Source organism: Anopheles stephensi, chromosome 2 (assembly GCF_013141755.1).
Source record: "Anopheles stephensi strain Indian chromosome 2, UCI_ANSTEP_V1.0, whole genome shotgun sequence".
Taxonomy (NCBI): domain Eukaryota; kingdom Metazoa; phylum Arthropoda; class Insecta; order Diptera; family Culicidae; genus Anopheles; species Anopheles stephensi.
In genome coordinates, this window is record NC_050202.1 from 57,039,361 (window position 1) to 57,064,463 (window position 25,103).

The 25,103-nt window shown below is 43.9% G+C and overlaps 2 protein-coding genes across 10 annotated transcripts in view; one reads left to right on the forward strand and one right to left on the reverse strand.

Moving 5' to 3' along the window:
• Positions 1–117: 117 nt before the first annotated feature.
• On the forward strand, positions 118–5,292 carry LOC118502988 (zinc finger protein 717). The gene is made up of 4 exons (XM_036035789.1): positions 118–1,459; positions 2,837–3,864; positions 3,940–4,036; positions 4,101–5,292. Exons 1-4 carry the CDS (start codon positions 1,192–1,194, stop codon positions 4,301–4,303), a joined length of 1,596 nt encoding a protein of 531 aa, XP_035891682.1. The 5' UTR covers positions 118–1,191; the 3' UTR covers positions 4,304–5,292.
• Positions 5,293–8,477: 3,185 nt separating this feature from the next.
• Positions 8,478–25,103, reverse strand: part of LOC118502987 (calcium uptake protein 3, mitochondrial) — a 46,464-nt gene continuing 29,838 nt past the window's right edge. For 3 of the 9 annotated variants that reach the window (XM_036035779.1, XM_036035783.1, XM_036035784.1), the window contains 10 exons: positions 16,917–17,055; positions 16,412–16,522; positions 15,056–15,103; positions 14,914–14,996; positions 14,183–14,245; positions 13,208–13,408; positions 11,559–11,636; positions 11,249–11,485; positions 11,009–11,177; positions 8,478–10,935 (listed from right to left, as the gene is read on the reverse strand). In XM_036035779.1, the coding sequence (XP_035891672.1) occupies positions 10,589–10,935; positions 11,009–11,177; positions 11,249–11,485; positions 11,559–11,636; positions 13,208–13,408; positions 14,183–14,245; positions 14,914–14,996; positions 15,056–15,103; positions 16,412–16,522; positions 16,917–17,055 (1,476 nt within the window). In that variant the 3' untranslated portion in view covers positions 8,478–10,588. The remainder of the gene's footprint in view (positions 10,936–11,008; positions 11,178–11,248; positions 11,486–11,558; positions 11,637–13,207; positions 13,409–14,182; positions 14,246–14,913; positions 14,997–15,055; positions 15,104–16,411; positions 16,523–16,916; positions 17,056–25,103) is intronic. The other 6 variants (XM_036035782.1, XM_036035787.1, XM_036035781.1 and 3 more) reach the window with 6 other exon arrangements.

Consider the following 25,103-nt stretch of genomic DNA (forward strand, 5'->3'; position numbering starts at 1 on the left):
TTGCTCACCAAACATCCAACTACACATGTGTAGAACAACTCGTCCATCCCTCCCCCTACGCATGTAGCCAGTAGTAAACAAGAGCACAAGCGCATCGTAGAGGTTGGAGATTTCCACGCGATTCGCCGAAACCCCATCATTTTCCCCTCCATCAAAGACGGCTTTGCTTGTATGCAGCGCACTCGCCGTAACCGGGCAGGGGCGAATGGAGAGAATGGAGGCGCCCACCGATGCTGCACGCGCGCAAGTGTATGTGACAGAGGCATCATTGTAAACTTCACACACCGAGAGCCGATGCGCGTATTCGCCAGCATAAGTTTCGGCTGCATGTGTGTGCACGGTTGGGCTCTTGGTTAGTTTTTCCCTTGTACTAGCTGCTTTCCCGACAGAGACACCATTGTGAATCCACATCCCTCAGACAGTGCTGGTTTTTTTTTCTGTTGTGTGCCGATGGAAATCCGTATTCCAGTTGTTTTGTTCTTTATTACCAGCAGTAGTCTGGCGCCATGAAATCGGAACACAAGTCTTCAAACTAATCGGTAACTGAGACACCCCAAAACGGAAACCACCCCAGATTGACCAGTGACGCAAAATTGTGCGCGTGTGGCGGCCATTAGAAAAGGCACGGTGTATATGGCCCCCAAAAAAAAAACGGCACCAGCTAAGTACCGCCGTTAGTTTTTCTGTGTAAAATTGTCTCATTACGCTACAGCCCCGTCTAGTGCGTGAGCGTGTGTGCGTATGTGTGTACGTGCGGTTTATTTTGGATGTGCGTATCGCGTCACAATCGCAGTGGTTGCTGCTCTTTTGGTTGCCATTGGTTTTCCCAAACGAAAAAAACGCATTCGCAATACGCGCAGCCGGTGGCATCGGGTGTGAGTATTTCCGTGCTGCAATACGCTAGTGGCATCAAATTACCGTAGAACTTCAAGCTGGATAAAGAAGGAAGGGCGTTGTAAAATCATTCCTACGGGAAAATCGTCGAGTGGTGCTGCTACTACTACTGGACACCCACCCCCTCCATCCCCTATCTTTATGGACGCCATTACGGAGTGGTCGCTGCTGCTGCTGCTGCTGTTGTGTGTGTGTTTGTAGTTGTGTGCGCTATTGTTAAAGAGCAGCAGATATTGTACGGGCCACAACGCCACGATCGCCCGGTGGTCAGTAAGAAAAGTGCATTTCCTCTAAGTGATGAATTTCTCGGCCTTCGGTGGACCGTTTTCGGGTATCCATCAGTTTGCGGCCAAATTTGGCAGCAATGATGGTGCGTTTACCAGCACCAACAGTGCACCGGGAAATGGTGCGGCCGGCGCTAACGGGGTCGGACTCGGGGCAGCCGCCGGCAATAATGGGGTGGGTGGAGTGGCCGGCGCTAATCTTGGCCAGCAGCAGCAGGACCTGAACAACCGGTACCACGGTGCTACGAACGGAAACCATTTCAATCAGAACACTACCTCAAGTAAGTTTTATTGGTAAAGCTTCAAAGTAAACAAAACAACAACAAACAACAAAATGAACTGCAGAAATATTGTTCCCGTAATGCATTAGCGTTCAATCCGTCCAAACAATCCGGATTCCGGGCCTGTTTGTTAGCAGAAGAGCAGCAGCAGGCTGTATATTTTCGTTTTCCATTTGACACTAGCAACGGCAGCGTTTGGTGGTGTTGGTGCAGACGACTCAACAGCACACTCACACACTCACATCGCATTTGTGCATTGTGTGCTTTGTAAAGCGAGTGAGGCGGAGTGTGGGTGGTGTAATGTGTAGTGGGTGGTTGGGTAGGTGGATGGGTCTAGCATGGGGTGGAACGAAGAGGAGTAGGAGGGGGAGAGGGGGTAATGGAGGGTGGGAGCTGCAGAGGGTGTACGAGATGGCATTATGGTTGTTTGATGACGGCGAAGAGTAACATGCTGCAGCGTAATGTGTAATCGCCGGCCGCCGGGACATCCAGAACGAGACAGAGCATTGTGGTGTGCCTCGGAATGGAATGGACCCGATGCATGCGCGTCTGGAATGAAACATGCTTCTTTTGCGAGGGGATTGAATTTAACTAACTAGGGGGATAAAGACAGTGCGCTCTGCGTGCGGCGTATCTCGAACACAAGAATGATTTATATTTTTTGATAAATTTTATAAATTTTTGAAATAATAGAATTCTTTGAACTATGTAGGAATAGATGTACTCAAGAAGTCTTGGCCTGCCATTTCTAGCATTCTTGATTTAGTTTACCCATGGCTGGATAATCAGTCCTGCGTACGGGTAGACGATCCAGAAGGGATTCGATAGCCGGTCCTGTTAAGATGGACGCCGCTACCGACCGTCATTGGAAAGGATATATGTAATAAATGTATGCGTATGAGCTTAATTTTGTACAGTACTGTAGAACAGGTGCCTGAAAGCAATGCCTCGTGGGCCACATGCGCCAGGCGTAAATCTCAAATCTGGCCCTTAGAGAACTTATAACTTATTTTTAAACCAGAGGTTAATTATTTCCTTATTAATATTTTTATTTTTAGGGCTTCGCGCTAATCAAGAGCTATTATTAATACAATTTTTAAGGTGAATAGTTCGCCAAAAACGTCTTAAAATTGGCCGAAATGGTGAAAAGATCTGTATTTCGAACGGAAACCTGGGCCGATGTACTTTAAAGTATTTTTTAACTTTTCTTTAGGGTCTCTTCCAAGTGTTTAATTAAATTTAAACTTAAATTTTCGTATTGTAAAGTTATGTGCTACAAAAATGTTTGATAATTCCTAGCTCATAGCACCTTTTTCTTTATATATTGATACATAATTTTCCCAAAATTTTCATACACATTCTATCTTTTAATTTCAGTGGTTAATACACCGATGTCCTACGGGCAAAACATGGCACATCCTTACGGTGGTGCGAATCAGCAAACCGCCAACGATCACACCACCTTCGGCAATGGTAACGCCGCGATGGGCAACGATCACCAGTCAAAAGTCACCAAAGGAGGAGGAGGAGCAGGAGGAGGAGGAAATGTGCTGAAGGTGGATCGGGACGACATGATCAACCAGCAAATCCTGCAAAACGTTAACCAATCCTGGCAAACGCTAACCAATCCCTCCAACACGGTCGACTACTCGTCCCATCTGCTGTCGGCCACGCTACCCATCTCTATCCAACATCTGCTAAAGTATTCCGAAACGATCAAGAAGGAACCGAACAGTGGCTCGATCGCCGGCTCCGGCCTTAACTCACCCGGTCCGCTCAGCGGTCTGATCGGGGTGGAAACGAACGCGTTCAATGTGCAGAAAGATTTGCTAAGTCTCAAGAATGGTTCGAATTTAAATCTGGCGCTGGGCAATGTGGCGGTCAGTGCGGCTGCTGCAAGCCTTGGCCTAAACCATCAACACTTGATGCAGCAACACCATCAGCAGCAGCAGCAACATTCGGCAAACCATCACACCGACAACGGGTTCGTTAATCAGCAAATGGCCGCAAATGGACAAAGTTCCGATGCGCACAATTCTAGCAGCAGCACCGTCAATGGTGGTGGGACGGCAGCGAATGGAGATGAGGCGAACGTGGGCTCTACCCCAGCCAACGGTAAAACTAAAACGAAAAAGCAAAAGAAACGTAAACCGCCGAAGGAAAAGAAACCGCGCCCAAAGCCGGGCCAGATACGGGAGACGAAGGCGCTCGATGGGTCGCCACTGTTCTGCTGTCCCGAGTGTCAGATGGCTTACCCGGAGCGAGGTTTGATCGAGCAGCACGTCATCTCGCACGCGGTCGAGCGTCGCTTCGTGTGCGACATCTGTAATGCTGCGCTCAAGCGGAAGGACCATCTGACCCGCCATAAATTGTCGCACATTCCCGATCGTCCACACATTTGCAGTGTAAGTTGCTCGCTCGCTAAGAACACCGGTGTTCGGTAGGGGTAATTAACATGCGCATTTCTTGTGGCTTTCCAGATTTGTCTCAAGTCCTTCAAGCGCAAGGAACAGTTAACACTTCACATCGTAATACACACCGGCGAGAAGAAGCACATCTGTGGCGAGTGTGGTAAAGGTACGTGGAATTTAAGCTCAGGCCGATTTTCGCATTTCTTACCTGTCTGCTTGTCTTGTTTCAGGATTCTATCGTAAGGATCATCTGCGCAAGCACACCCGTTCCCACATAGCACGACGCGTAAAATCGGAAATGTCCGCTTCGAATGGGACTGGCGGTGGTAGCGCTAGTGGCACGGCGAATGGTAATGCCAACCAAGCCAACAGCACACTGGCGGGTTCGCTGATGGCCAGCAATATGCAAGGTGCCCCGGTGACTGCCTCCTGAGGGTCGTACAAAGACTTTTGGTAAGGTGTGTCAGTTCCGCAAATCGATCGACTGGTGGGTGGCGCACGGAACCGTTACTGCACTGATAGTCATTTTGTTTTTGTCGAGACGGTGTACGATTTCCGGTTGGATAATAAGACCGGTGAAAACTACCAAACAAGGATTTCAAGATTCCTTTCACATTTCCCCAATCGACGACATCAGTGCTTAACTATCTGTCGTACACACACACACACAATCGAGGAGCTATCACTCTAACCTTATCACTAGTCACGACGAATCCTTTACCATGGGCGGCGAACTACTATTTCAAAATGCAATCTTCTCCAATGTGGTCCGTCCAGCACGAAGCTGGTGGGGTAAATTTTAGGAGATTATATTTTGAAATATCCTCACTCCTGGGTAGGGGAACGGATGGCATCATCTAACACGATTACGCTACGTTGCTTTAGCGTGCAAACTACCCTATCTGTATGTTACTAGTCACGAGAGCCGTGTTTAAAGTGCCGGCAGATCTAAAAAAAACCTTCCCGAAAACCGATGTGTATGTTTCCAACCGAAGGGGATTAAGAAATAATTTAACATATTTTATACGCATTCCATATGTGACGAATGTATACTACTGTTTGCAGCAGGAACTAAGTACATTGCTTTCGCGAATTCTATATGCAATCCTAAAATGAACAAAAAACAAAATACTGAACCTGGAGGCTAGAGAGGCCTAGTCTAGCCTAGACTCGCCTAAAAGAAGCAGCAATAATTTTGAAAATCATTGTGTGACATTTTTTAAAGGTCAAGCAGCGTTATTGGGTGTTTGTGTATATAAGGCGTACGTTAATAAGCGAGGTAAAGCAAATGAATTACTTTGATTTTTTAAACCATTAAAACAGAGATGCAGGGGTTTTTCAGTTGATAAGGCAATAGCATAGCATTTTTATGACAGACTTCTTAGATGGAATGGCAACCAAAGCTAGTTGATATGGAAACGGCTACAGATGACAATATCATCTGAGGACATCACAATAAAAGGTATTTGATTTCCCTACCATCTGAAGCCGTTTCCATATCAACTAACTTAGTTTGCCATTTCATCGAAGGAGCCTGCCATAAAAATGGATGTTATTGCGTTATTAACTCACAACCCCTGTAAGAAGCAACAAAGTAAAAGCACGAAAAGATATTGGCACAGTATCGTACAACAAAGCTGCTGTAAAGCAACCAAGAACCTATCAGGGAATAGCGAACGCATACAAATGAGAAATGATAATCGAAGTGGAAACACAGAGACGACACGAGACTTTAACCGGTGGCAAGAGATGCAAGTATTTTGTTTATTTTTCCAAACAGATGATAAACTCGCTAAAGAGAAGCTAACACACACAGAGAGAAGGAGAGAGAGAGAGAGAATAAAAGTATATATTCACGTGTAATTTATTGTATTGAAAAGGCAACTATATACAGATACAGATTGCATCTACATATATATGTATTGAGGGTATATATATATTTTGTATTCGATATTGGAAACAGGAATTGCATTGAAGGGAAGTATGTTGCACAGCATCGACCGGTATCGCACTATAAATTGTGTACGAAATGGAGCGTATGAATTGCAGCTGAGCGTAGCGCAGAAGCAGCTTCGCTGTAGAATTGTTACCAAAACGACAGTTAAAATTTGAATTTGAATTTTGAACAGACTACAAAAACACACAAAATACAAAATAGTCCAGACAGTTCACAGCGAGCAGGCGTCGTGGCCATATTTTTCCACAGAAACTACACACGTCATGCACGTGTACACGTGCGTATATGAATCCAAAGTACAAATGGAACAAGCAAAGCAAAGTCACCTATCTCTCTCTCGTCCTGTTTTCCCTCAAGTCAGGCTTGCAAACCCGTCACCACATACTGTAACAGGCAAATTATTTACTCGACTGTTGCCAGTCCACTAGAGACTGTGTTTGATGAATGCAATAGATTTACGCCATATACTATACTACCCACAGAAGAAACGAACTGCAGCGAGCGAACGAAACGAGTAATGACGATGGTCCTGGAAAAGAGTATAGATAAGGTTTTGTGTTGAATGTTGAAATACCCTCCCCGTAGCAGTAGTAGCATCTAGTCAGAGTTTGGAGAAATCCACCAAAGGAGCAGCACCAAGAGCGTAAGCGGGCGCCACGTGCTGCATGTCGGATGTGTATGGGGATGGATTTTTAAACGAGATGTAACGACTAAGGCTAACCGGAAAACAGTATATACGATGCTAAAGAGTAAACGCTTAAGATACTAAATAGTTTTATAAGGCTTGTTCAGAGAATTCAGTCATAGGATGAGGATCAGCCACCAGTTTGCCACGAAAATCAAACGAATCAACAACGGTGGTGCTTGGTAGTGGCAAGCACCACCTTGAACAATGATTGTGATTCCTGGCGAACAGTTTAAGAATCCTGCAAGAAGCAAGCAAGCAAAAAGCAACACTGATCTGTGCAATAATGGAAGAATGCAACGGTTTTAATGGTAGGATTTATGTTAAAAACAAGGACTTTGGACTCTTTTCAGTTGATATTCTTCGAGGTGTGTGTGGGGTAGAAGTAACACAAGCATAGCTTTGTTTGAAGAAAAAAAAAACATGGTTCCTTTCCTCGTTTCTTGGCTTTACGTTTGCGCGTTCATAATCTTAAGGACAGGCTGCATGATGCGTGATGTCAAGAAGATTTCGCTTCTCTCTAGCCCTCTCCGTCACTTGCTATGCGTTGCCATGGTAGTTTTCGGTCGAAGAGAGAGAGAGAGAGCGATAGCATGAAGTGCTCTAAACAAAGCGGGTAGATGAACCGAGATGATTTTGACGTTAAAATTACACCAATCCCTTTAAAGCGATTTTTTTGGGATCTCGCACCGTGTAACCTAGGCAACCAAAAAAAAAAAGGAAACAAAAACTCAAAAAGACTTCGAAAAAAAACCACGTGGATAACAACATGAAAACATCAAAACAATCGGCAATGCTTCGTAGCGTCTTCGCGTATAATTAGTATTTATACATACACTAAATTGTAACGTTAAGTGGGGGTGAGCATATTTATGCCTATTTATTGGTACGTTTTTTGTATGAGCATTATAAGTCGGGAACGAAACACAATCGGCGACATTCGGCGTACACCAGATATACAATAACGATATATGTAATAATAATAATGATGATGATATGACGGTGACTACTAATAATATTTAATATGAACACAATATATTTTGATAGGCGTCTACCGAGTGGCGAATAGGTTTTACAAATTTGGTGTCCTCGTTCCGGGGGTTAGGTGTGACATCACCCGATATCAGTGCGGAATTCCAACTCCCGAGCGGGAAATGTGTATTTGGTTTTTGTTTGATTCGCTTTCAAAACGCAACCACGCTTGGTGTACCGGCAGAAGAGAGCGAGAGGGACGAAAAAAAAATACGGAAAATCAAACTAATCAAATGTAAAATGTCCCACAACAATGCGTCGCAAGTACTATCTAAAATATCGACACATCCTCCCGATTAGCAGACAGACAAATTGTAAAGATTTTAACGACTAACTAAACCACCACCACCACCAACCTTCCTTCCCTCTTAAGGGATAAAACGGAAGAAGCTGTATTATCACACAGTATCGGGCCCTTTATGCGATGTTAAACATTAAACACGACACTATATCGCCCGTTTTGTCCGGTTCCACAGTCCGTCTTAATTGTTTGTTTCAAATGGCAATACAACTAAAACTATGTGGATGGGAGCTACATGGAAGGAATAACAGAAGTATACCAAGAAAATGTCCGCGAAACAGACAAACATAAGAAAGCGAGAAATGATATTTTGAACGTTTTACTAATTTATTAAATACGATATAACTGTACCCAGTACATAAAGAGACAGAGAAAAACAGAAACCCCAGATCGTAATTGTAATGTGCGATGATGGACATTGGACATGGCAAACCAAACAAAGCAAACAGATAACACAGATGAATGAGAAGGAGAAAAAGCAACAGCAACAAACAAAAAAAAACTAACGTAAAATACATTTGTGCTTTTCTTAACCTTTTTCTATTTGTGAATTTTGACTTTAATATCACAATTTATGCTACTTTTTTTTATTTCGGATGTACTAATCTGCTATTTACTCTTTTTTTAGCAGCTATGTTTCAAAAACTCGTGCTTGGATTTATTTTGTCACTCGCAATACAACGTAATTGCTGCAAACACGTGCTTATGATTGTTTTGCAAGAATCGGAGAGGAGTTTAAGTATTTTTTGGTGTTACGTTCGTACGAAATCAGACGCGAGTGTTTGATGAATAATATTTGGGGGGGTGTTGGTAAGTTGTTTCGATAATACTTTCTTCCGTAAGCCTTGTTCGTTTGTTAGTTTAAAATTCACTTTTAATAGTAGACGTACACGATTTGGCGTATTTTGATGCGATCCGTGTGCTCTTAACGCTATTCTGAATTTTACTATAAAACTTCCCGAAGTTAACGTTGGCAAGTGTAGGATATAGTGAGGGGCGGGTTGGCCTGATACTGCCGGGTCGAAGCTATCCGTAAGCGACCCGGAATCGTCTCGAGTCGTATTGCTAGTTCCAACGAGTTCGACCCTTAGGTTTGAGTCGACCCATAGCGATTTGAGGTGGACCCGTGAGTTCGACGAGTTCGGTCTAATCCTACGGTCGACCTAAGGTAACGGGTCGACTCAAACTCGTTGCACCCACGGATCGAACTTGATTTCTATCGGAACGAACTCGACTCCGGGTCGACCCATGAAAAGAGTCGTACGACCCATCACTAGTAGGAAACGTGGAAAAGGGCAAGAAATTGTGAACGCTTGTAGACATAAAGTAAGAACATCCGCATAAATGAGCATTTTGAGTAATTTTAAAAGTTTTTTAGTATGTTTTGAACATTTCTACCTAATTATTCCGGGTGCGTGTGCTTTAGAAGCATCGATATGATTTACCCAATAAAAAAAAATCCTTTTTTTTTAAACAGCAAACGATTAGAGCTGTAACACATCTAACAAGTAACAAATGAAACAGAATGTGTTGCGCTCTCTATTTAGTACTAAGTAACATTCTAACATTTAAACATTCTTCACTCAAAAAACAAAAACCATAAGACAGACACAGACACACAATCGGGAAGAGATCGTTGTGTGTTTAAACCCCCCCGCGTTTATGGCACTACAAGGGCGGATGTTTGTTTGTTTGTTTTGTTCGAAAGCGTAGAGAAAGAACGTTAAGTTGGGTTAGCTTTGTTCCGTTGAACCTTAAACTAAATAAATAACCTTTGTTTAAAATGCTTAACATTTTCGTAAAACAATTTAGCTAGATTGCATAACTGTAGGAGCAGGAGCAAGTTGGTTGGCTGGTTCCTTGTGCGAAGTAGAACGGTCTTTTAGACGTTTTGTTTCATTTCCTGCTTCAGGCAATGCTTGAATGCTTCCCATCCTTCGGATTTCACGTTCGACTAAAAAAAAGGTTAAGAAGATGATAGAATTATTATTATAAAGTGATAGAGAAACTGTATGTTAGCGTATTCTTTTTGTACATTAATTTACAAGTGATTTAGATTATTAGATACACATACATACATGGTGAGGATGCAGAGGGCCATTATTCTTATTTCCTTCTGTACAACACAAAACAGTTAATCATACTTACCTGAATTCGCCATGGCTTTACTTACATTTTGCTCGTACGAACACATGGAACATTGTGATATGATTGGATGGATGATCTGCCGATTTATATACATATATTTGTACAGGATATGGTTCCAATGTTAAGGACACGGACCAGCACACATGTTAAGCAAACGAGTTAATGTTAGAGGAAGGACAGCAAACGAACCACATAAAGATGCAACAAGAGACGTGAACAAAACAAAATGTGAATTTAGATAAATGGGTGTTTATTAAGCTAAAAATTTGCTTCTATAAAATGAGGGGACTCGAAAATAAAGAGAGGAAACAAAACCAAAACATGGTGAAAAAAATTTTGATCACTGACACAGCTAAGCATAAGTTCAGTAATAGGCACTAGTCGGTAGTTCTATTCTATGCCACACAAACAGATTTAAAGAGTAAAAATAAGTAGCGTGACTGGAAATTATTCCAATCTGGGGAAGCCGTATTAGAGTTTTATCGAAATTGGCTACAGAACTGTACACGACACAACTCACCGAATTTGACGTACCGAATTTTTGATATTGGAAACATGGGAAGCTTCTTAACCTACGTATACCACCACTCTACAACTAACGATAGTGTCTCGTGCTATCGGTCTGCCCATGGTCCGGATGATAGTAAAAGTAGAGCAGGTACCGGCGCAACCTTCGGCAGGCCCGCGAGCGCATCTTGAGCAGCTGCCGAAAGTTATCCGCATACACCGTACCCTTCTCGATATCATCCAGATAGTCCTCGACGATATGCTCGTAGTGACTTACTTTGAACCCGCGATGGACGCGATCCTTCATGATCGCGATAAACTCCTTGTACGACAGCAGCCCATCACCGTCCTCGTCGAAGATCGCGAACACGGTGTCGATCAGGTGCGAGTTCAGCTCGGAACCGGTGCAAATCTTTACCGCGCGCGAAAACTCATCTGTGAACCCGTTTGGTGAGAGGTTGTACATGGTAAGCGTCGATTCGATTTGCGAAAGAGCTGGTCCAAGTACCTTTTGAAATCGGTTGATCGGCTAGCGTGTACATGCGCATGGCAATCGAAAAGTCGTCGAGATTGTTCAGAAACTGACAGAACTGTCGGAACTCGTCGAACGATACGCCCTTCTCCTTGGCCTCTCTGTCCAGCAGACGGTCCAGATAGTTATCGTACTCATCGGTATCCTAAAACGGCACCACATAAGATACGGCTGGGGGGTTTTTGATCGACCATCGATCGATCGATCCACACCTACCAGGTAGGTGTAGCGGAGCAAGATCTTCGCAAAGTCCACCTCCGAGATGCGCTCGTGGCCCTTGGAAAATTCGCAAAATTCCAGCTCGAGCACCTCGGTCTGCAGGTTCTTCATGAAGTTGTAGAACCCATCGTACTGCAGGTCTTTGTCGCCCTTCTTGCCGAAGAAATGGATTTGCAGCGTCGTGTCGACCTTATGCTTTCGCTGCAGACCCTGCTCATCGTCTACGTAGTCATCCTGGAGGTACGGATAGGAGACAGCTTATAATACCGCTGCAAAACATACGCTATTTAAATCGCCAAACACTTACATGCTCTCCCGGCTCTTCACCTTCCTTACTCTCGATGCCACGCTTTCCCTTCCAGGCGAAGCTGAAAATCTTTTCCATCTAACTCGTTACAATTATCACGGCATGGCGCGCCATTTCGGTAAGCGATGAAAATAAAAACCAAAAAAACCGGGCCAAAATCAGTCAAGTCCTTTTGCACAGGGAGGAATCGGTTTTAGTCCCAAACACTGTACACATTGTGAGCTGTTTTCTACGGATTACTTTGGATGTCAGTGAGTATGTACGTGCACGCACGGGTTACAGCACAACGGTCGGCAACCAATTGGCTGGCTGCCAACAATCCCAGCCCGCCACAGTTATCCACCGATGAGGAAGGACAGTTTTGTACAATATGTGTGTGTGTTTCGTTTGCCACCATTAACCCAAGGATTACCAACATTAAGACGGACGGATGATTACACACTAATATCGGGGACAACGCTCCAGGGCGACACAGCACAGCGGTTTAACATCGAACGGAACACAGGAGCGAAACAACGGACGGACGGACGGACGGACGGACATGGTACGACCAAACATTCAACTATCGACGAACGAGCAGCGGCAACAGCATCGGCAGCAAAAACAAGGGAGCGCAAATAGATACTGATCGATCACTACCAAAAAATTGTAACAAAATCAGTTTCGACAACCCAAAAGAAAGCTTTAAATTGTAATAAGGTAATTAATAAAGGTAAAGGTACATAGACCAGATATATAGAGAGAGGAAGGAAGGGGAAACAAAAGTATTATAACTTAAATTATATACTTAAACGGTGCATAGCTTTGGGGAAGCGAAGTATGGACGAGGAATATTACTGCACATTCTCTTCAACCTCCTTGAACACTTATCCCCCGATTCTTCGTACCCATCGTCGCATGCACTCCCTCATGCGGAAATTAGTTTTCGCCTTAGAAGTCCTGGTTTTCCCGATTAGTTATAAACCTCTAATCAATGTCCCAATTTTTAAATTATTTTCCGTAGAACGGAGGAAACTTTGTACAAAAGTTGGGGGGGGGGGGGGTTTACCCACTATCGTTACAACACGTTACAACATTAGAAGGGTTTCACGCACACGCACACACTCCAGTAGTACACAACGAGAAAGGTATTAAATAATTTAGTGGGATTTTTTTTGGTAAATCAATTTAAAAAAAATTAGCCGAATTTAATCGTATATAATGAGGCTAAAGTACTCCCCACTCACGGGCACTCACTTCTCACTATTGAGTTACGCAAAGCGGTATCTTATTCAGACCTTTTACTATTATATTTTATTATTACATAAAAATCACATTTTATGTCTAAACTTCTGTAATCATTTTATGTCTAATTTAATTTTAGGTATCTCAGTAGTAGTGAAAATATGAGTGCCCGTGAGTGGGGCCTTTATTGAGACTTTAGCCAGTAATACAATATCGATGGCAAACTAAAAGGAAATATTCACACCATAAAAATTAAAGCAGATAAGAGGATAAAAAGAGAATAAAATCGTCAAAAAAGAAAGTAAAACTCAAAAAAATCCATAATTACAGCTGGTTGGGTAAGGTATTGCGTGAAAACCAAAAAAAAAAACAAACAAACCAAAAAGAAAAGTAATACAGGAACGCTACTTGTCGAAAAAACTTACTAATCGTGCCGTTCTACCCTTCTTGACCGGTGGCGGTGCCGTTTCAGTACTTCCCCCATCCTCATCCCTCCCGCCAGCGTGAGTGAGGCCAGCCGTTTGGCCCGGTTTGCGCTGTTCAGCGACCGAAGTTTGTGACTTTTGTTCGTGATAGTTTTTCAGTAAAAATCTCGCCTGCGCACTGGTGGACACAAGGTGCAGCAGCTACTCACGCACGATTTAGGTGAGTTCGCGTTCGCGTGGTACACAAGTTAGCCACAGGCAGGCATGCATGGGTGGTGTGTGTGGCCAGTAGTGTGCGGTGTAGATAAATGATTGTACAGTGCGTTCGAATTAAACGGGCCATTCGAAGGCGAGATTATTGCCCGCATTATTTCGACCGTTTAAGAAAGAAAACATCGAAACAGAACGCGCGGCAGTGGAAAAGTAGTTTTGGGGGGAGAGAGAGAGAGAGAGAAAAAATAAAGAAACAAAATTCATTGCATTAAAACAGGTAATTTAAGGGTGCGTTTAAAACACGCGCACACGCACATACAGCTGTATTATATACACTCAACGTTTGTGTTTAGTATTTTATAGAGAGAAGATCAGTCAGTAGTAGTTGGTATCAGTTCAGTGTGTGGATAGAAAAAAAGAAGGGAGAAAGTTTAGATCTCATTTTGCTCTTGAAAGTTATTAATTTACTTCTGCATTTGAGCGATGAGCACACGTAACGTTAAGAAAAGGACGACAGAAAACATTAAAGTGTTTAAATAGGCCACATCATAAAATCAGCTTATGGCAGTGTGACAGAGAGCGATGATTTTTTTTTTGTACAACATATAAAGCAGCTACGTTATTTCGACTATGCAACACATTACAGGAACAAGCTTATTGTTGTTCATATGTTTGGGGAAAAATAGGTAGAAATAAGAAGGGAAGTGGAAAATAAGAAAGGTTCACCACGGTAGGTACTAAAGTATAACAAACAAATCTCACAGCTTTACGCGTAGCCTCGTCTAGATCACGATCCTTCAGCGATCCTCCGAGCAGCTGTCGTATCTGCACACACCACAGTTTTTGCGTCCAGTTTACAGGGATTTTCGCGTTGTGCGCAGGGTGGATTGCACCACGGGGAGTGATGTGAGTTGGAGCGCGCGCAAACACAACGAGTTTTTACGTGCGTGTGTTTGTGTTCCGGAACAATGGGAGCAACAGGCAACGTGCGTAACAAGGCGTTGGTGCGGTAGCCGGTTTGTGTTGTGGTGTTGTGTAGGGGGTTTGGGTACCACCACAGAAAGAGCGGACACAGTACAGACGGAACGAGCAAACGGCGGGTGCCATATATAGAGATATAGAGGTAAGAAAAGGGGGAAGGTGAATGGAAAAAGAAAGTAATTATAAATAAAATAATTGAAAAAAAAAGAAAAGTTGATAGTACTAAAAAAAAGGAATGAAAAAATAAGGAAATGAATAGAACAACGTCATTCGGGTGTGAGGGATCCGAACGAAGCAACGTCGCTTTCAAAAAACCTTCGTAAGACACTAGCGCCATCTAGGAGGAAGTAGCGGAATCAGTTTGCATTTTTCGAGCAGCTGCCGAGTAAAAATTGAAATACGGAAATAATATCGACAGCTTGTTCCATTTTCTGCATCCGATTTCGTCTAATAAGAGAGCTGGAATGATATTTTACTGGTTTTCCTTTTCGGGTGTAAAGAGAGAAACTCACCACAAGAAACTCATCCTTGTCTACCCGTTGGTTCCCATCCGTATCGAACATATTAAAGGCAATACGGAAACCGGAGTGAGGTTCTAAAAAGATTCAAAAAAATAGTTACCAAGAGTTTTACGGTAAAGAATCTTTCACTTACTTGTAAGTACGGAAAGAAGAAACAGATACTCGGTGTATGAAATTATCCCTGCAAGGAAAATGATTCAATTAGAAGATCAAATTTGGAAGTCACCGTCAAGTCTTAATAGAAATTTATTCCGCACAAGATAAGTGAAAATTAATAACGAAGCAAAACACCAGTTTTCTGCATTGATTTATGAATTTACGTGTTTTGCCTACCCAAAAACAAAATCGTTCCCAGTTGTGCAAAGCGCAGACAAAAAATCCCATCGTTAATCTGCGTGAGTACAAAACGTCCGTGCTGGGTGCCATGCCAGTTTAGGTTAATACCTCGGCAATAACCAATGGTTAATCCGATTGTTCAACATGGGAACGGTGCGAGTGTAAAGTTGTCGGGTCTCCACCAGAGCAAGAACCACCAAGACCCGGCCCAAGTTATCTCGGAGGCAGCACGATCGAAACCTGCCGCTTCGTGAGGATGCGCGCGATAGCTTATTTTAAAAGTTTACGATAAAGTGACAAAGCTTTTTGTAAAACCAAAATTAGACCGTAACACCGCGGTTCAAATTTCGGAAAGAAAAGAGGCGGATTCAAATTCGATCGGACCTTTTGGGCGACACTCTATCGAGCGTGATGCAAGTACCACCAAACCAACCCGAGAGAACCCACCGATGGGCCCTAAATGGGAACGCACAGCTATGGGCTGGATTCGGAGGGTCCGTCCACTAATGGCAAGGGGGACTCTTGGTGCAGACATCGTCTGCCGCGTGTTTGGAGTGTTCTGATTAGTATGGTAATCCGTACTCTAGAAAGATGGACCTTTAAACCATTGGGACAGTCAGCCGCTGGTCGTCGGATCGTCGTATTGGTTGTGATAAAGCAACGCGCCGAACTGACAGGTTAGCTTCCGTGGATACCAGTTTCACTTGCCATTTGCTAGAGTAGGGAAGGGGTTAAAGAACTCATTTACGGCGATACAATTTTTGCAGACACCGCGTCTTGTGTGGTAATATGGTCTCAGACGGTTGGATTCAAACTCAAACTTAGCTCGTAAAAAAATCCCACTGAAAAAACCTTACGCGGACGCGATACTGGTTTGGTATGAGATATTGCAAATGAATCATTACCGGGGCAATAATTACAAAGAGCATATCGTGGCAGCTCTTTCGGGGAGAAAATTCTGCCGCCTGTTTACACTTTTGTTTGGGCGATAAACCGCCCGCTTACATTAGCCAGCTTCCAGCCGAACGTGCATTATCTTAAAGCGTTCCGATACTTTTGCGATGACGACACTGTCAAGACTGGGTGGTGTCTTGGAGGCTAATCGAGGCCCGGCGAAGACCATTCGTGGTTGATTTCGAGCAGCGCTACCTACCTTTGTCCCGCAGGCTGCGGAAAAGCTGCGACGAGCCGTGCTTCAACGGTGGCGTGTAATCTTTCAGCTGCTGAATCTCGCCATGCGTTAATGACTTCCTCTTGAGCCGTGCTGCAAAGGTAGGCAGATGAAAGCAGAAACAGATGAGTGTGAGCGGTGTACGAGGGCGCAGGCGTAATGTAAGTGTGGCGGAAGGGGCGGGAAACGTGTTCCCATAATTAAAAGGACTTCATGTTGGGACGGGGCGACCTTCCGATATTGCTGCATTCCGATAGGCAAATAACCCACGCACCAATTCCCGGAGCTGTTTGGTGTCCTCACCGGAGAATTCCAACGACCTTTTCGGAGGACACTCGTTGCGCCTTGTCTAATCTCTGGCCTTTTTTTTGTGTAGCCGGGAAACCCTTTTTCGGCACAGTTCTAAGGCCAATTCCGGGAGAAGGCTCACTGAAAAAGAGAAAGGCCAATGGATGGCCAGAGGATCGACTTAAGATGGGGTACTTACGCCGTGGCTCCTGCTCGACGACCGACTCCAGAAAGTCTTGCGGTGTCATGTAGATCTGCCCATCGAACTCGACCGAGGCAAACTTGATGAAGCGTCGCTCGCGGGCCGTAAGCTTAATAGCCTTGTCCGCAATTTCATCCTGCAGAATAGAAGAGGAAAAGTGCAAGTATTAGATGGAGATGTAAGGCGTACAAATGGCCAGCCACTGCAGCTGCTGTCGTTTTGCTATGCGTTCCGCTCGTTCATCTACTTCTCCCAGGGAACGGTTTACGGCGCCGCACCAACAGTCGACCTGTCGACATGTTTACATGTTTAAAACGCCTTCTTGGGAAGGTGCATCGGTGGCCAAGGTTGCCAATAAATTTAACGCTCTGGAAGACACATTCGTACTCGTGAAGTGAAACTATGGAAAACACGCTTGGCGCCAAGCCCGGCCGACCGACGATGGCCAAATAAGCTTCTGCTGCACGGTGTGAAATCCGGTACATTAGAGGTTAGTGGGCCATACGTTCTGGGATGAGCATGTGAAGGCAGTGAGAATGATTTGTTTACTCCCTTACATGCCACCGTGGTCAATGGGCAATCGGAGGGTTTTGTGAATGAAGCTGAAGGCGAGCTCGAAGCAATCAGTTTTTTCTCTTGATCATTGATCATGCTTAATCAATGACTCAGGCAGAGGAAAGTCCCACCAAACGGCTTTAAAAAGGATCGAGCTAAAACTTGTGCAGGAAGTCCATAAGCACCACATCCTGGTAGTGTGAGTGGTGGTGACGTGACTAGTCGTACGTGACTTAAGCCATTCAGCAAATCATAGTACACGCTTCTCCTAAGCAAAACTTGCCCTTGATTCAATGACCCTCACTCATCGCGTCCACCTTCTGGGACATGCCGGACATCGCATGCGTCCGTCGCATCGTGTGTGTCGGGCTTATGTTTATTGCATTACATTACATTGCCACCACGCTGACTAACTATCATCATATGATGGGCACGGATCGCGATCATATGATCGAGCCGGGATGCAATCTATTCTTGCCCACCCTGTGTGCCGTGTTTCCCTCTCGTGTTTCCTACACCACACCGCATCAATGCATCGATGCAAATTCCGGTAGTGGACTCTAGCACTGCAACTGCACTCCGATCGCCGCCACTGGCTTACGTGCATTTTTGCACACATTTATTTTCCGCACGCCGTGTTACGCCGGTACTGCCAGCGTGTCACGAGGATCGGTAGGGTAGAGCTGAATTTGTTTTCCCCGTTTTTCGTCACTTGACGAGAGTGTGTTTTATGGGCGGTCTCGTAGCCATGCTTCGAGGTGGATGTACATTTCACCGTTGTCACGTGAATCGTGGTAGCTGGCGGACCGTTTCGTCACGAGAGCCAAATAGCTAGCGGAATAGTTTGTGTTTTTTCGTATTGGCTTTCAAATAGATCACGTGCTTGTGACGGGTTTAAACATTCCGCTAGACTCAAGGTTGGATAGCGATTTTGGAGCATTCGATTGCGTAAATTGAGAGATCATTTAATGTATTGTATGTTGATTTTTTATATCTGGACTAGTTAGATCTTCAGATATCCTCAAAGACAGATTTAAATCCACAAAAGCGTCTGGAGCTGTCTAGGTGCGGACCTTAAAATGCTACTCCTACTCGAATCGACGTACCAGAAGGAGTAACACGCTTCCCTACGCTGTGCTTACAATCCAGCTCCAAGAATAGTTTTGGATCAAAAGATCATTTCTCACCAAGAATTCCATGCATGTTAACACCTACAGAGAATGGGACAGCATAAAAATGGCAATCACAATCTGTAATCAGTGATCGGAAGTGTGACTGTAGCCGTAGAAATTATCCATAGCGAACTAGCCTGCTAGGAAGGACCTGATCATCCACCGGGAAAAGATCGCTGTACATGCGCTGTAAAGAATCGCGTAGTTTATTCTGGTTCAAAATCTCTTCCGCAACCACACATTCCATTGTCCAATCTATCTCCGATTCGATGTAGATTTAATCAGTGCGAGGTGTTTATGGTGCTGTACACTTGTGGGTCGCTGCATGTTTAACGCCTTCTCGCCATGAAACATATAATGGAAGATGCAATGGGCAAACATGTGTCACAAGAAAACATGCAAGCATGGCCACTATAATTGCACACACAATGAAATCTAGTTTATTGAAAGTGACATTTTTGGATGGTAATATCGCGTTGGACTATTCCCCGGGAGGTCATCAGAAAAAAAGCCTTTCGACCATGTGCTTTGTTTGGTGTAAGATCACTCCACCTCCGTACAGACGACTGTCGCATTCTGTTTCCCAAAAGGAAAACCTCAGTCTATGCCAGGCACGCCAGAGCTTGTCCTCACGATTCACCAACAAAATATATGATCTCGATAGGAACTGTATTAAAGGTCATTTCTATGGTTGGATTGCTAATTAACATAGCGAAATTTATGTGTCTGCTGCAAACGTGCGCCGCTTCTGCAGCGAACTAGAACCGCTGTGGGAGGGAAATAGATATGTTCCTTGCCGAAAACGATGACATGATGATGGCTAGCGGAGTAGCTTAAGTGAGCGCGTTCGTACGACCGTATCAAACGGAGCTCCTTTTTTGTGGACTGTCGAATCCGTTTCACACCAACCGTCCACAGATTTATGTCCATTTTATTAGGGGTTATTTTTAACATTAGAAACAAATCTTCGATCCTTACCGATCGCACAATTTTGGGCACTGATCAGATAATGCAATTAGGCTTCAAACTTTGCGTCCCGCTTGACCATTTACGGGTGCGCATTAATTAACTTGTACGTCCGCAGAGCGCTGCAGGAGATTTATTGCCATGCGTTGAACTCGGCGGAGGATTGTTTAGTCTTGACTTGAGTTGCAAACAACAGGAAAAAAACAATTAAAATATTTTATAACGGCTCCAGCACTTCTGCATTTATTTATTTATCAGCCGCTTAACACTATAGGTGCTTGCAAAGAAATTATGACATGCTCCTGCCAAGCTCATCCAACTTTAAACATATTCTTCTCTGAATTACTCTTCTTCCATCGCGCTTATTGAAATCGATAGTTTACATTGCGCTTAATAATGCCATTAAAAGTGTAACAATGTCGATAAATAATCCATCTTACCGTGCTACGAACGCACGTACACGGAGGATCGCGTGCGTGCACAGGAAGATGCGAGATCCTGTTCCACAACCACAGCCACAAAGGAGCGTAAAAATAATTAATGTTTATTAAACGGTTATTAAATTAAGCGGATCCGATCGGCCGGCCAGCAAGGGCAAGGGAAATGGTACCGGCGAGCCTTTGGGTTGAGATTGTTCTTATGCTTTGTGAATCATTTATTGGAGACGGTTCAGCTACGATTCGAAAGTGTTTTGTTTGTAATAAATGGTTTGCGGTGGACAACAACCATGGTGGAACCATGTTGTAGGTTTCATGGTTTGCATGGTCTTGAATAGAGATGTAAAAAGGGGCAAAACGTTGCAGCTGTAAATAATCGCAAGTCCTTGACACGTCATGTTCAAGATGGAGATCACAAGGTCTTGAACTCTGGCGTTAGTTTGGCGAGCAGACATGTTCATGTTGGTCTAGGATTGATTTTATCTTTATTATTGTAAATCGAGTAGGAAGAGTAAAAATATTTGCCCAAACATAATGAAAATGCGACTGGAATTATTAACCTTTTATGTGAAGAGCCTAAAAATGAAGTATACTTCTGTTGATAGCGGAATAATACAGTGAGTAACACAACCATAAGGCCACAAGTTTTTTGAAAATTACTAGACAAGTTGAACTTCTTCCTTGACACTACAACCTCGAGAGGTCTCGGCCTGCCATTTCTGGCTATCTGTGACTTGGTTTTACCAGTAACAAAATAGTCTGCCCTGTGCATAGGGAGGCGATCTGGATGGGATTTGAACCCCGGTCCTGCCGTGTGAAGACCGGCGCAGCTATGGTGCATTTTTTGTAAATGTCTCGTGAACTTCGGCATGCAATTATAGGAGAAGTTTTTATGCAAAATTAGATATAATTTGATTAAAAAAAATCTCTTATGCGCTTTATCTGATCCTATTTTTTTAAAAATAAAATGCTACAACAATAACCTTACAAAATATGTATAAACACCCCTGGTGCAGGGGCCAATAACATGTTCAGGTGCTAAATAAATGTACTGAGAAATGAGCCGTTTTTGCCGTGAATTTTGAAAACCAAATCCTATGTCTCCAACTTTTATAGTTATTCTTAAAAGGACTAGTGGTGTTAATGATTTTTACGCACTGTACTATCTAATCAAAATTTTCGCAAACATACACCTTTATTATATCATTGCTCGGTGATTAACTTGGCAAGACATAATTGGTGTTGTGTGATCTCCAGAGCCTTAGATTAATTACCAAATTTTGTTCAATTTCGCTCAAACTATTAACTGGTGTCGCTATGAAGCAACCTGCTGTTTGATGGTAAGAGATAAACGAAATGACATAGTAACGATCTACAAGTTCATTACCACTAACCCACACTTCAGTCCGATAATTAAAAGTAAAGAAGACAAGGACGAGGCCTAAACCATCGTAAGAATATTGGTCAACTCTTCCACGGCACCGAATGGATGTGGATTGGGACTGAAGACCCAACGGCATGGAGATGGAGCTAAAAAAATGTGAATCATATCGAACAGGATCGTAAAATGGTTCGATTTTGATTGGATTTCCCTTCCCTGTGTCTGCTATACATAATAGCTATTGGTGTGTTCAATATTGATGGGGTACCAGCCATATCGTTCGCTACAGGGTTTATTACTTACGACCATTCGAATCGCGAGTATGACTTTATCTGACAGTCCGAACACGGTTCGATAAGTCGATAATCGTACCGGAAAACCAACAGAAAAATGAAACCGATACATTTAAAATGATCATAACAGAACGTTGATATTTCGATGCGATCTGTTTGATCTACCCACGCACGTCCCGATTGGGTCGCGTCCGTTTGTCGAATGTTTTTTTTTCTTTATCAAATCCTTGTCGCTGTTATGCTTTACCTCCTTCCCGTTCAATTTTTGCCCAGTTTGAGGCTTATTTGTGATTTTAATGCTTTCAATTTCCGGCGACGGATATCGACCCTCAAGGATATCGTAGTCGCTCGTGTCGGTGACAAAAGATCAATAAAACATAAATTAATTGCCATAAAATCAAAACGATTCCGGTCATCCAATCCGGCATACCGTCTTTTCGCCTCAATTTTTTCTCCTAATCAACGCTTTCTGCCAAATTAGCGCTATGGTTGCAATCGCAATCCCCGGAGCCCGTGACCCAAAGCTGAAACAATCAAGGGTGTTTAAATTAATTGCCATCATTAGCACACTTTATCATCATCAGTAGCGGTAGTATTTGAGTTTCTTTTTTTACTCTTTGGCTTACGTTGCACATCAGGATGATAACATGCCCCGAAACAAAGGGCTCTGCTCTTTCTGTTTTGCTTCCAAAAAATGAGGAAGTAATTGATGGGGTAATAGCTGTTAAGAGCTTTCACAAATTAGCCCATTTGAAACGGCTCATTTGGCGATCCTTGCATTATGCGCCAACGGGCTTTGCTTAATCGTCCGAAACATCACCGGTGCGCGGAAAAACGTATCCCGAAAAGCAATTTCCTTCCCTGCTGCTCGCTGCGCAGATCCTTCTGTGCGCCAACGCCAAGATTTTCGTGCGCACACGCACATCGCCGCTGTGGCACGTCATAAATCGCCGGATCGGGCTCGACTTTAGTTGCGTGTTATGACAGCGTTACAATATTTGTTTTTAAAACCCCCGAGTCCCCGGGTCCAACAACCCATCGGGGCATCAACCCCCACACTTCAGGCGGATCGCTTAATTTTTGCCGAACGCGACTCATAATTAATGGGCACACTTCGCGAGAATTGGTTCGTTCGTAAGGGGGAAGGATGATGTTTTGGGCCAGGGCGCGATTAGATTAGTGCCAACCGGCAGCAAGGACGTATTTCATACACCCACCGACAGACGGAAATAGGATTTTTATTCACTGTTCGTGACCTTCAATTGTTTCGTACCAAGGCTTTAATGGACTCTTCGTTAATGGCGCTTCGGTACTGCTGGTGTATTGCATTACCCGGTGGCTGGTTCGTGAGAGATAGGCAACGTTCGTGATAAGTACGCTGTAGACGATATCGATTATTTATGAGTGTGAAAGGGATCCGCATGGTTGAAGTTGTCGCAGCGGCGACAATGCACCATTCCCATTCGGGAGAGTTTTGCCGAGAGACGACGATTTGCTGATTTATGTTTTAGGGCACCGTTTCCGTCTGTGCCGCTAAAGTCTCCCCGGCTGGTACATCGATCCTTTCTCTTATATGGTGATCTTTCTAAACTGATGCGCTGAACGATCCTTCTCCGTCTGGCAGGATCGCTATGCGCCCTTCCAGGTAGCACGTTCTGTGCATGGGTGGTACTGAAGCGGTCGCTCACGTCACCCGACGCACGCATTTAAGGGTCTCCTCTGGACATTGGACTGGTCATCCATCATCCAAAATTGCTGCCATTCGTGTATAACTGGAAGGAGTTAGTTGTGCAGTTCGCTTCGCATAAATCTACCGGAATTTAGGATGAACCCTTCACTGGGTGGCATTAATGGTCGAGAAATTTGAACCACGGCAGGCAGATCGGACACCTTTGTGCAATCTATCATTTTGTCTCGCTTCGAACTGGAAGGATTAAAGAAATACGGACCATTAACATAGCGAACCATCAATAAAAGACGATTTAATTTGTGCATCTTTCCGACTTCCCCACGATGGGTTTCAGAATTGCTTTGTACGGTGTCGTTTGTGGGAATTTCTAGGAATGCAATGCGAGGATCCTTATCCCGGTTCGAAATCTATAGATTAGGTCATATTGGGACTGTTTATTTTTAGATTCCTGAATGCTCAGCTCTATTGGCCTTGAAATCTTTTCTCATGCCAAGTGTCATGAGTCTGTCAAAAAAAGAGATGGTTATAATACCATAAACGATCCATGGAGTGGCAGCTGCACACGATAAACTAGACATAATCCTACTAGCCATGAAGAGAACAAGCGTTATAGTTTCATCCGTTCAATTTGCAAATTCGTGCACTATTTTTTTTTTTTTTTGCCGGCCACGGATTGTCCTCAGTAAATGCTGGCTTTGAGAAATGTTGCTTAACAAGCTATCAATCAAACCTAAAAGCTTGGACGCGAATCTAAAAGAAAAAAAATCATTAATTTAGAGAAATGATGTGACATCTAAAACTGTCATCAGGTTCACTTATCATCTAGCGGCACCAGACAGGAAGTTGAGCGTTATAGTTGAGAGCCTAAACCTTGCCTCATCTTGCAAGAATTTTTCCTCTTCGCATGACATTGAACCTGTCACCGGCGATGAAGAGCGCGTGACCAACTTGCCGGCAGATATGTATGTGGCTGATAGACAGATGAGAAAATAAAGATCTAGCCTTCATTCCCAACCAACCATTCGTTGTCGGGCTAGTTTCGCTACTATCAATGCACGTGTTGATGCAAACAAAAAACTCCCGCCAAGGGGCATCTTTTGATGCGCGCGCGTTATTAGTCACGCAGCGATCCATTAGCGAAAGTGATCCGTTACTGCGAAAAGACCAACGGGGATGTGGGGAAATTTATGCTCTTCCAAGAACCCATGACGGCGAACGGCGTGCAAATTTATGTGCGAAAACGAAGCGTTTGCAAATGTCGCAACTTGCCAATTCCGAAATTGCGTGCGGCTAGATCGTCCTGGACCAGTGTAAAAAAAAAATTCGTCATATTAAAATGTGTGCACGATACTAAACTTCGCCATACCAAGTTCAAGTTCAACAGTTACGGAACAACCAGATGTTTATAACGTGGCTTCTAGAGTGGTAGTATGTTGAAAAGATCTTGACCATCGGCTTCACAGGACCGTATCGAACCGTAACCAACGCGAAGGTACACTTTTACGATCGCTTAGATTGCATTCCTTCTTGCCGTTTGCTAAATCGATCTCGTAAAAAAAGGCTCGTAAACCGGCACAGTAGGAGGTTCCCCGGTTCATCTGCCGATAGCTGCTGAACTGGACGGACAGCTGAGCGAGATAGTTTATTTGTCTTTTGGAAGAGGTTCACCAACTTTGCAAGGGTCTAGACT

Bases quoted from the DNA above. Each gene is read 5' to 3' on its own strand.
- LOC118502988 (XM_036035789.1), top strand. From the start codon at position 1,192: ATGAATTTCTCGGCCTTCGGTGGACCGTTTTCGGGTATCCATCAGTTT. The intron at 1,460-2,836 runs GTAAGTTTTATT...TTTTAATTTCAG, and splicing joins CAATCAGAACACTACCTCAA to TGGTTAATACACCGATGTCC. The intron at 4,037-4,100 runs GTACGTGGAATT...GTCTTGTTTCAG, and splicing joins CTGTGGCGAGTGTGGTAAAG to GATTCTATCGTAAGGATCAT.